The 12,329-nt window shown below is 41.2% G+C and overlaps 1 protein-coding gene across 1 annotated transcript in view; it reads left to right on the plus strand.

Moving 5' to 3' along the window:
• LOC114563906 (titin-like) overlaps positions 1 to 12,329 on the plus strand; it is a 288,313-nt gene that overhangs the window by 40,135 nt on the left and 235,849 nt on the right. The window contains 13 exon segments of the mRNA XM_028590893.1: positions 67 to 231; positions 334 to 502; positions 828 to 2,524; positions 3,272 to 3,550; positions 4,200 to 4,466; positions 4,869 to 5,141; positions 5,595 to 5,858; positions 6,806 to 7,066; positions 8,161 to 8,421; positions 8,929 to 9,192; positions 9,971 to 10,231; positions 11,273 to 11,533; positions 11,787 to 12,047. Of these exon segments, the coding sequence (XP_028446694.1) occupies positions 67 to 231; positions 334 to 502; positions 828 to 2,524; positions 3,272 to 3,550; positions 4,200 to 4,466; positions 4,869 to 5,141; positions 5,595 to 5,858; positions 6,806 to 7,066; positions 8,161 to 8,421; positions 8,929 to 9,192; positions 9,971 to 10,231; positions 11,273 to 11,533; positions 11,787 to 12,047 (4,683 nt within the window).

Consider the following 12,329-nt stretch of genomic DNA (forward strand, 5'->3'; position numbering starts at 1 on the left):
TTAAGGTGGTCTTGAACATGATTTGTTGGCCACAAAATAACCAAAATCTGTACATCGCCTCCATAGGACAACAAGTAGTAAGTGACTACACCCACAAGATAGTGGTTAAAGAGGATGGTACCCAGTCCCTGATCATTGTCCCGGCCATGCCACACGACTCCGGAGAGTGGACGGTCATCGCCCAGAACAGAGCTGGACGGTCGTCCATCTCTGTCACTCTCACCGTTGATGGTAAGACCACAGTTCATCTCAGACATTGTAAAACCCTGTTTGGAAGAGAATACTTTTGAACGTTTATTAACTTTAAGGTTTCCATTTTTCTTTCTTTTACAGCTAAAGAAACCCTGACACGCCCCCAGTTCACTGAGAAGCTGAAGAACATCAGCGTAAAGCAGGGCACTCTGGTTGAACTGGCTGTCAGAGCCATTGGTAACCCCCTGCCTGATATCGTCTGGCTGAAAAACAGTGACATTATCACCCCACACAAGCATCCAAACATCAGGTATGTTCAATATTAGCTGTATTATCAGTAATTATAAAGTGGCACTCAGTCATCCAAACTTAAAAAATGTAGGGACAATTGGTGTTTCAGTCTTTATACGATGGCCAAATGAGCAAGCTAGCTGCCTCTACTCACAGAAAACATGCTTGTAGGAGTGGCATCCAATGTTTATACTCAATGTTCCACATCCTTATCTGAAAATGTAACAATTCATCCTTCTTTGATTTAAATTTAATGAACTACTTTGAGGTTTTTGTTGTGATTACCTAAAAACTCATTGTAGTGAAAACCCAAATGGTGATGATATGACAAATCTATCTTCCAGGATTGAAGGAACCAGAGGAGAGGCCAAATTCCAGATTCCCTCATCAGCTGGCACAGACAGCGCCTGGTACACTGCTACAGCCATCAACAAGGCTGGCAGAGACACCACACGCTGCAGAGTCAATGTTGAGGTAGACTATGTTGAACCTGAACCAGAGAGGAAGCTCGTTATTCCCAAAGGAACCTACAAGGCCAAGGAGATTGCCCCGCCAGAGTTGGAGCCCCTTCATCTGCGCTATGGCCAAGAGCAGTGGGAGGAGGGCGACCTTTATGACAAAGAGAAGCAGCAGAAACCACAGTTCAAGAAAAAGCTGACTTCTATCAGAATGAAGCGCTTTGGTCCAGCTCATTTTGAGTGCAGACTGACTCCAATTGGCGACCCCACCATGGCGGTAGAGTGGCTGCACGACGGCAAACCCCTGGAAGCTGCAAACAGGTTGCGCATGGTCAACGAATTTGGTTACTGCAGCCTGGACTATGAAGCTGCCTACGCTAGAGACAGTGGCGTCATCACTTGCAGAGCTACCAACAAGTTTGGAGCTGATCAGACCTCAGCCACCCTGGTCGTCAAGGACGAGAAGGGTCTTGTTGAGGAATCACAACTTCCTGAAGGCAAGAAGGGAGCACATAGAATGGATGAGATCGAGCGCATGGCTCATGAGGGAGGACCCTATGGAGTCACTGCTGATGAAGACTCTGAGAAAATGAAACCAGAGATTGTTCTTCTTCCTGAACCAGCAACAGTGATGGAAGGCGAAACTGCACGATTCCGCTGCAGAGTGACCGGTTATCCCTCACCCAAGGTTAACTGGTACCTCAACGGACAACTTATCCGCAAAAGCAAGAGATACAGACTTCGGTATGATGGTATTTACTACTTGGAGATCACTGAAGTCAAATCCTATGACTCAGGAGAGGTGAGATTGGTGGCCGAAAACAACATTGGCTCAGTTGAGCACACCGTGAAGCTGGAGATTCAACAGAAAGAGGACTTCAGAACTCATCTGCGCCGTGCCCCAGAGGGTAAGGCAGCTGAGGCCGCACCCGAACCAGGAAAAACATCTTTTGAAGTGGTGAAGACAGACATACCTGGAGACGACTCTCAGCTGAAAGAGGTGGTGAAGCTGAAGAAGGCCCAGAGAGTTGTCCATGAGAAATCCACAGAAGAGTCGGAGGAGCTGAGGGGCAAGTTCAAACGCAGGACAGAGGAAGGCTATTACGAGTCCATCACCGCGGTGGAGCTCAAGTCACGCAAGAAGGACGAGTCCTACGAGGATCTGCTGAAGAAAACAAAGGAGGAGCTGCTTCACCGGAAGCAGGAGAAGGAGGCGGCTGAGAAGAAGAAAGAGGATGACCGCCGCAAACTTACAGCTACACCTCTACAACCACAAAGGGTCAAGCTCTCAGCCAGCATGGAAGCTCCTAAGATTGTGGAGCGTATCACCAGCCAGACAGTCGCAGAGGGCGATGAAGTCAAGTTCAGAGTTAGAGTCATCGGCAGACCAGAACCTCAGTGTCAGTGGTTCAAGAATGGCGTTCTGCTGGAGAAGACTGACCGTATTAACTGGTACTGGCCTGAGGATCATGTGTGTGAACTGACTATCAGAGACGTCAGAGCTGCGGATTCGGCAAGTGTCATGGTTAAAGCTACAAACACTGCTGGAGAGACTTCAGGACATGCTTTCCTGCTGGTGCAAGGTAACAACTCCTGACTATCTACAGTTTACACGTAAAGCCCTATTCGCACGGAACTATTATTACCTGGGGACCTCTAGTAATTTTTAATAATTGCGGAGGTCATCTGTGATCTTAATCCCAGGGCTGGGTATAGCTAATGGTCCTGATTCGATTACATTTCCAACTTCATATCAATCAGGTTAGGGAAATTTCAGATCCAGTACCAGTTTATCTTCGTTATATAAAAAATGCTGAAAATTGTAAAAGCAAGAAGCAACTCTCAATTTTCTTTACATTGTACTAAAAAGTTTGTTTGAAGGACTTTTTAATTCTACATCTATGATGAAAAGAAATGTATAAGATCCTTCAAACAAAGATTGATTTTTATTGGCGAATGGATTATTTTAAACCAGCCCTACTTAAATCCCGTGTGAATCTGCCATGTCGGTAATTTGTCAAGTATAAATTCCACCACAATTTACCCACCATATTTTGCCAAACACAGGGTTGTGTGATGTTAGTCTCGTGTGAATTGGCATTTCTGTGATAGGGGGTAGTTTTGGCTGCATTGGCAATTATAAATTAAAGTTTTGACATCATATGTGGAGCTTAATGTCAGTAAACTTGAGTAAAATACAGACTTCGCTTATCCCATACAAATGCGTTGACGAAACACAGACGTGCGGGTCATTTTTAAATCACATGAGGTCTTTATTCTGCATTTGAATTGTGTATTTTGTAACAAAGGTGTTGTTTTTATTTTTTCAGCAAAGCAAGTCATCACCTTTACACAGAAGCTGGAGGATGTCAACGCAAAAGAGAAAGACACCATGGCTACCTTTGAGTGTGAAACCAATGAGCCTTTTGTCAAGGTCAAATGGCTGAAGAATAACGTGGAGATCTTCTCCGGAGACAAATACAGGATGCACGCTGACAGAAAGGTCCACTTCCTGTCTGTGCTGATGATTGACATGAGGGATAACGCAGAATTTACCTGCAAGGTTATCGACGAAGATGTCAGTACAACTGCCAAGCTCAATGTTGAAGGTGGGTTGCCTAATAACTGGCTACGCTCAAAGAAAATAAAACTTAAACATTAGCCCTCATGTAACTCTAAACACTAGCCTTTTTAACTGTAATGTCCAGTCACGTAAAAACTTTAAAAAACAATCTACATCTTAGCCCCAGTTGAAAGCCTTTTGCAAGTCTCCCTTTTCAGGCAGGAATGTTATAAAATGTTGTGTTGTTATGTATAGTCATTGATTGAAAAACAGAAATTATGACTTGATTAAAAAAATATATACATATTAACATTAACTTAACTGTAACACCTGAACACTATATCTTGCAGTTATGTAAGTCTGTGAAAACTAGTGAGCAAACGAGCACAGAAGTTTAGCATAAAAGTAAAGAATAAATGGTAGAAATAACTAGCTAAAAGTGTTGACTAAATGGTGTCAATAACTAGTTAAAAGTAATAAATAAATGGTAGAAATAACTAGCCAAATGTTATGGCTAAATGGTAGAAATAACTAGCTAGAATGACTGGTTAAATGGTGATATAACTATTTAAAAGTATTGAATGATGGTTAGAAATAACAAGCTAAAAGTATTGACTAATTCACTTCCAAGTGCATGATTGACTTTCCACTAAAATTGCAGTCATTGATGTACCTTCTGTATTATGTCCTAACAGGAGAACCGCTGCAGATCCTGAAGCAGCTGGAGAGCACCGAGGTTCCCGAGACATACTCCGGAGAGTTTGAGTGTGTCTTGTCCCGTGAGGACGCTGAAGGCAGCTGGTTCTTTGGAGAAAAGCTGCTCTCTCCCAGCAGTAAATATGTCATTTCCTCCCGCCGTGGAAGACATACCCTGTCTGTCAAAGAAGTTGAGAAGAAGGACCAGGGAAAATATACCTTCAAAGTGGCCGAGTTCAAGACAAGTGCCTCATTGAAGATGAAATGTGAGTTATGGAAGTAATTTAAAGTAAATTTGGAGCTTCTAGCTTTGATAAAGTCTGTCAATCGATATATAAAATTACTTCCAAAAACACATTTTGATATAATTTGAAATTTTGTGTCAAGAGAACATTCCTTCTCATTTACCCTCAGGCCAAAATGTACACTTTTATGCAAAAAAAAATATTGAAATCTAACTATAATTAGTATACTATAATACTTGTAGCACCACAACATATTTCATAATTTAAAGACAGTAGATATAACAAAATCTTCATTATGTTGTTTGTTCTTTCCACTAATTCCATATATTGGGGTGTCAAGAATACTACAGCCTCTAGGGAGCACTAGTCTAACTTTTATTCTGCTTTTATCCAGTGCCTAACATGTTTGTCTTGATCGTTCAGTGCGTCCAGTGACCCTGATACAGCCTCTGACGGATTTGACCATCTGCGAGGGCGATATCGCTCAGTTGGAGGTTAAGTTCTCCCAGGAACATGTTGAAGGAATCTGGATGAAGAATGGACAGCCAATCACGGCTTCAAACCGTGTGCACATTGTTATCGACAAACAGATCCACAAACTTCTGATTGAAGACACCAACAAGGATGATCATGCAAAGTACTCCTTTGAGGTTCCCGATCAGGGGATCTCAACCTCTGCAAAGCTGGTCATTCAGAGTAAGATACCTGAGATTAACATTGTCATTAACATTTTGCACAATGAAACACGTGTACAGACAAACGGGAAAAGACTTATAACTCAAAAGAAAGAAAGGGGGGATCTTCATCGTTTTATAGTTTGTACTCACATTAGCCACATTTCGAGGATTGCATTAGTCAGTACTCAGTCCTCTTCATCTGCTAGCTCCAGACCTTTCGCCAATAAATTAAACTCTCCCTAAACCTTCTCAAAAAAGTATTGCTTCCATCTTTGTATTCATTTAATTTTTTTCCAGAGAAAAAAATATTAATATTTGCCAAATCTTACACTTTGTCTGTGGGTCTTTTTTTCTCAAAATAATGCAATTGATTTTTTTAGCATGCGAAAGACACAACCTGAGACGTTTTTCTAAAGGATTTAGTATTCCAAAATGAAATGTTACGAACAAAGGATTTCATCTTGTGTTTCAGCAATTGGCATCTTGATCCCACTGAAGGACATGAGTGCCATTGAGGGCACCAAAGCCGTCCTGGAGACCAAAATCTCCGCTCAGGACATCACCTCAATCAAATGGTACCACAACGACAGCCTGCTGGCGCCCAGTGACAGAGTCCAGATGGTTTCAAAGGGAGCCAAGCAGCGTCTGGTCTTCAACCGGACCTACGCCTCTGATGAAGGACACTACAAACTGGTGGTTGGCCGAGCCGACACCAGCTGCAAATTTTCTGTTCAAAGTAAGTTGTTCTTTGTTTGTTTATTTGTTTTATTTGGATCCCCATTATCTTCATCATAAGGTACAAGCTATTCTTCCTGGGGTCTTGCAGTCTGTGGCAACACAATTTACAACATCACATTTAACACAATACACACACATTAGACATTATTACACAACATTTCATATGCCATATATTTACAAGATTACAGTTGACGCAATTAATCAAGAACAAAGAAAAAGACATTACACTACTCACAATGAATCTATTTTTAAGGAATAAGTGATAACGCAATTGTTCTAGTAAATATCTGTACTATAACATCCGAAAGACCCAAGAAGGTTAAAAAATACTTTAAGGAACTAGACAAGGAGACCCATTGTCAAGTCTGAATTTTTTTATCTGCATAGAACCAGAACAAGAAATATATCTTTAAGGAGTAAAAGTAGGACAAGAAGATTATAAATTGGCATTGTATGCCATTGACGTAATCATATACATACAGAACTATACTGACTACACTTGGACAGTTAGTATGCATGACCTGCCAGCAGAAACAGGTCCATCTGGTGGACACTTTAATAAGGGTCAGTGTTAGATGATGCAAAACAAATATGATTCCCTGGAATTTTACTGTTTATTGTAATATTAAAGACTAGAGTCTATACACAGATCCAATATCCCGTAATTTAGCCCAGAAAAACTACTGTAAGGTAGTTTATTTATGTTCTTTTCCCCTTAAGATGTCGAACTAGATAAAAAATAAAGTTCAACAATGATAGTAACAATATCATACCCATACAGGGTTTTGTACAGATGTTAAAAAAAGAATATACATATTTTAACTCACTGGTATCGGATCAGTACTCAGTATCAGCCTGTACACGAGTTCATGTATGAAAAGAACAATATCTATGAAAGACTAGTCGTAATTAGTTAAATGCCCTAACTCTTGTTCCATCTCTCAGCTGTCCAGATTGTGAAACCAATAAAGGACATGCAGTGCTCCGAGTCTGAGAACGTCACATTTGAAGTGGAGGTTTCTCACCCGGGCATTGACGCCTTCTGGACCTTCAAGAGGCAGCTGCTCAAAGCCAGCGCCAAATACAAGATGGAGTCCAAGAACAAGCGCCACACCCTGACTGTCATGAACGCAATGAAGGATGAAGAGGGCGAGTACATGTTCGCCGCTGGTGAGAAGATGTGCACTGCTACATTAACCGTATCAGGTAAGCCGGGCTACATTTTTTAAATTAACTTGTAACTTATTTTTCAGCACAATCTCAGATAGGGCGATATTTTGATTTTATATATATATATATATATATATATATCGATTCATAAAACCCGTAATCAAATTTTTCTCTCTATTAATCGAAACTGAAAGACCTGAGGAAATCCATTGGTACCAACCATTCATGCTAGCTTGGAAAGAGGGTTACATGGCCTTCCAAAGATAGGCTACATTTTTGCGAGGGAAAAACTGACATGTACATTTTAAAATGCCCTCTGTCACCTAGATATCTGAATGAAATGTCACTCAATACTCTCTGACTGTCTGTACAGTTGCACTTTAGTGTTCATGTAAAATAATGACATTAAGGTAACTGCTTTAATTTAAACATTGATATTTTAATAATGCAGCAGGATAGGGGGAACCTTGTTCAATAGTAGAATCTATTTCATATCAAAGCCAAATTGGTTTTGCAACTGATGTATCCCAAATTGACATTGAATCGAAAATCGAATCGGAAAAAAAGCCTTCTTAGAAAACACTTTCTAAGACTGTAATTCTCCGAATGGGATGTAATTTTATTTGACACTAATTTAGGAAACGTACACACAGTGATATTCTTTTACTTGCACTATATGTCTTGTTTTAAATATACGTAAAATGTACATGTAATTTTTATGTACTGTATATGTTGTGATCATTGTATGTGGACCCCAGGAAGAGTAGATGCTACATTGTAAGCAGCTAATGTAAGCAGCTTTATCCGAATAAAGGAGTAAGAAGCAGTAACTAATGTAACTGCTTTAATGTAAACATTGATAGTTTAATAATGCAGCAGGATAGAGGGGACCTGTACACTTGTAGAATCTATTTCATATCAAAGCCAAATTGGGTTTGCAACTGAAATATCCCAAATTAACATTGAATTCAATTGAAAATCCAATCGAAAACTATTCCAATAGGGAACTTCAGAATCGGAATCGATTCGGGAAATGGCAGTCCAAAAGAGATGGTTTCTATCCAAAGTTAACACATTGTAGTGCTGACGGGATGAAGCGTTAACTAACTGGATCCATCTATTGTCACCAGGTGGCGCTATCAAGAAACCCCTGCATGATTTGATGGTGGCCGACTCCCAGACCGCCATACTGGAGTGTGAAGTCGCCAACCCCACCGCCGAGGGCAAGTGGCTGAAAGACGGCCAACCTGTGGACTTCAACGAGAACACGCTGAGCGAGGTGAAGGGTGCCGTCAGACGCCTCATCATCACAATCACCAAAGCCACCGACGTCGGAGAGTACACCTACCAGGTCGCCACGTCCAAGACCTCAGCCATGCTGAGAGTCGAGGGTAAGTCCGGACACAAACCCAACACAGCTGGTTTACATTTATATTGTAGAGTCATTGAAGAACAGACACATCGACTAAGATACATTGACTAAATATCTCGTAAACAAGCTTAGTTATAGTGTTTGATTTCAATACAAAAATGATTTATTTATTTTGTTTCATATTTATTCTTTTTATCTTCCCCATTGTCAGTGTTTTGGTTTATTTTGTAAAAATAAATGAAATCTTAAGATCAGAGGAAAACATGAAACACAATGGTGTGGTGTTAATTTTGTACTACTTTGCTATGTGCCTTTATTATTTCAAGTGTTATTTGTAAAAAGAAATGTAATGTGAAAATACAGTATATACTACATTAAATATTATGTCTTGGACACACAGAACCAGCATATTTTACCTTATTCAAATTTGTTTCACTGGCAAATATCCATCTCTAGCAATGGCTCATCACTAACACACGGATTAACAAACTCCGGATTAACGACAACGTTTGTTTTGTCTCGACAGCTGTGAAGATCAAGAAGACCCTGAAGAATCTGAATGTGGTCCAGACTCAGGATGCCTTGTTCAGCCTGGAGCTGACCCACGAGGACGTGAGAGGAGCACAGTGGATCAAGAACGGTGTTGAGATCCAGCCCAGTAATAAATACGAGATTACTATTGAAGGCACAGTCCACAACCTGAAAATCAAGAACTGCAGCACACAGGACGAGTCTGTTTACTCTTTCAAACTAGGAAAACTGTCTGCAAGCGGCAGGCTGAACGTTGAAAGTAAGCAACCACTGATTTGTCCAGAAGTACAGTTCCAAAGAAATGATATAACTGTGTTCATGTTCAGGACAGGCTATTGGCAATATGCGGACACATCCGGTCTGACGCAGTTTCCGGGCTTTTCGCAGTACTTTTCCTGGGCGATCGCCCCCGAAGAGCAAATAGGATTAATAAATTAATAATAACACATCTAAGAATATATACGTGGGAATTTTCATATATGTACATGGACATTTACATGTCTAATTAGTGTACGAAAGTGACTTTGCTGAGAGAAAGCAGGAAGAAGGCTTGGGCGACACTCTGGTGGCGGTATAACTTTACATTTAAAGTGGAAATTAAGGAGCATGTGTGGAGTTGTTGAAGCATGAAACATTTATTGTGAAGAGCAGAAGTACGGTCCTGGATGTGTTGACAGCATTGATGTTTATTTGGGCGACTTGTTAATACAGTTAACACACCGAAAAAACACCATCACCCAGTCAGTGTTTACAGCGGGGAGATAGGAAGGGTACAAATATGGCCGAGGGTAGCATATGGCTTATTCACCATTGTTAGCTTCCTTTAGTCGGCTCTTATAAAGACAAAGCTAAGTTAAATGGTCAGAAGTTATATTTTATATTTTGACACCATTAAAACCATTTAAACTAAAAACTGAGATCAGTTATATTCACAGAATAACAGAAATTGTGATAGAACTTGAGCCAAAAAGTGTCTGAGCAAAGACACAGTTCCCGTACACAATAAATTATAAAACTGTAAAATATTTTCCCCACAGCCATCAAGATCCTGAAGAAGCCAAAGGATGTGACATCACTGTTGGGTGCAACTGCCGTATTCGAGCTGGGCATCTCCGAGGACGACATCCCCGTGAAATGGATGTTCAACAACGTGGAGCTGAAGCCAGGCGCCAACTACAGGATGCTCTCTGAGAAGAAGACCCACAAACTGACTGTCCAGGACGTGGACAGCAGCAAAGAGGGACAGTACACCGCCGTGGTGGGACACCTCCAGTGCAGCGCTCGCCTCACGGTCGAGTGTAAGTGTTAGCATAGCACGGCACATTAGCAGTCTTTGAAAATACAAATACAATACATAAACAAGAATTGGGGCTGCTCCAATATGGAAAAAAATCATCGAATCACAAATATTTTGGTCCGTATTGAAATCAGGATTATTTATCAGGATTCCTCATTGACTTTTGGAAAGATGTTGCATTTATTGAACTTAAAAAACAGTGAAAACACCTTTAATTGTGACATTTCCCTTCAGACATTTCATATTTGAACATTTATTCTCATTCAGAACACCAAACTAAATAAGAGTTTACTTGCAAAACATGCAAAAATGTGCAAAATAATCGTTTTTCTTGACTATTCACTGATTGAATTGATATTGAATCAAATCAGAAATTAAATTGAATCTGGACAATGTGATTTGGAATCAAATTGATTCAGGAAATCAGTGGTGATACCAAGCCCTAATGCTAATCTTAAAATGATAGCACAGGGAACATAATCTTTGCAAAACACCAACATCTCCCTTTCACTTATAGCAGAGAGCTTCAGCTTTGAAAGTTATGTCTTAATATTAATCTAACGTATTATTTGCAATATACTGTAAAACAGCCTATTTGCTAAAAAACACACACATTGATGATAGGCTTACTTGCCTATAGGTGAGATAGCCACACACAGATCCAGTTCATCCTAAGGATGTTTAACATTAAAAACAACAAACTTTTTATTTGAATAGCTTAGTATTCTATGCGCTATAAAGGTTTGTATAAAGGCTTGAGGCCGCCCACACGTCGATGTAGGTCCAGTATAATATTCAACTTCATTTTATACCATATACTGTTTGTAGAAGGGGGCCCCTGCTCCATCTCTCTTTAGTTAAGTGGTCCTTGGTTTAAGAAAACCTTGAAGACTCCTGACTTACAGCATATACATTGTACTGACCCTTTTATAAACGGTCTATGGTTCTGGCCCATCTCATTCAGTTTCACAAAGAAGCCATCCTCAAAGTACAGTATGTTCATATTTGGATGAATTTTTGATAAGGACCTTTTCTCCTGCAGCCCTGCGAGTCACCAAACCGCTGAAGAGCGTGAACGTCCCGGAGACCCAGGCGGCCACGTTCGAGTGTGAAGTGTCCCACTTCAACGTGCCGTCCACCTGGCTGAAGGACGGCGTGGAGATCGAGATGAGCGAGAAGTTCAGGATCGTGGTTCAGGGGAAACTCCACCAGCTGAAGATCATGAACACCAGCAAGGACGACTCGGCCGAGTACACCTTCGTCTGCGGGAATGACCGAGTCTCTGCAACGCTCACCGTTAACCGTAAGTTTAAGTGCATTCGTTTTCCGTAGTTTCAGAAACGTTTCTTATATTATAGAGTCTGTCCTTCCCTGAAAAACGGCCACAGAAGTTGTTTGTGCCAGCAGCAATTTGGACCTATATTTAGGTTTGAAGTGGCTGCGCCCTCTAGTGGCCGTAGTAGTTTTGACAGGAGCATATATGTAAAAACGTACCATCTCTTTGCTGTAATTCCTTTTCGGTAAACTCACCGCCAACTTTTTTTGTTGTTTTCCAGCCATCGTCATCACGACGATGTTGCAGAACCTGGACGCTCAGGCGAAAGACACGGTCACATTTGAGGTGAACATCAACTACGAGGGAATTACGTACAAATGGCTGAAGAACGGTGTGGAGATCCGGTCCACGGACAGATGCCAGGCTCGCTGCAAACAGCTGACTCACACTCTTAGCATCAGGAACGTTCACTTTGGAGACAGCGCCGAGTACACCTTCATGGCCGGCTCGGCAGTCACTACAGCTAAACTCTACGTCGAGGGTAAGAGTCGTTCGCTCTGCTTTGGTCTCCACAAACTCCTGACGCGAACAGCTGCAAGATGCTGCACGTATTTCACCAGTTAGTCTTTCTGTACGTACACACCGCCGCCAACTTGAGCTGCAAAAGAAGCTCTGGCCGCCCTGTCAAGGACTCTCGTCAAAAAGGTACAGGGAAGTTTTTGACGCTTTGGCCACTCTGACGTGGCAGGACATTCACATCAAGCAAGGAAGACTAGCATACATACTTAAATATTAAAAATATCACGCACTTCACCAACTCACC

This window comes from Perca flavescens, chromosome 11 (assembly GCF_004354835.1).
Source record: "Perca flavescens isolate YP-PL-M2 chromosome 11, PFLA_1.0, whole genome shotgun sequence".
Lineage (NCBI taxonomy): Eukaryota > Metazoa > Chordata > Actinopteri > Perciformes > Percidae > Perca > Perca flavescens.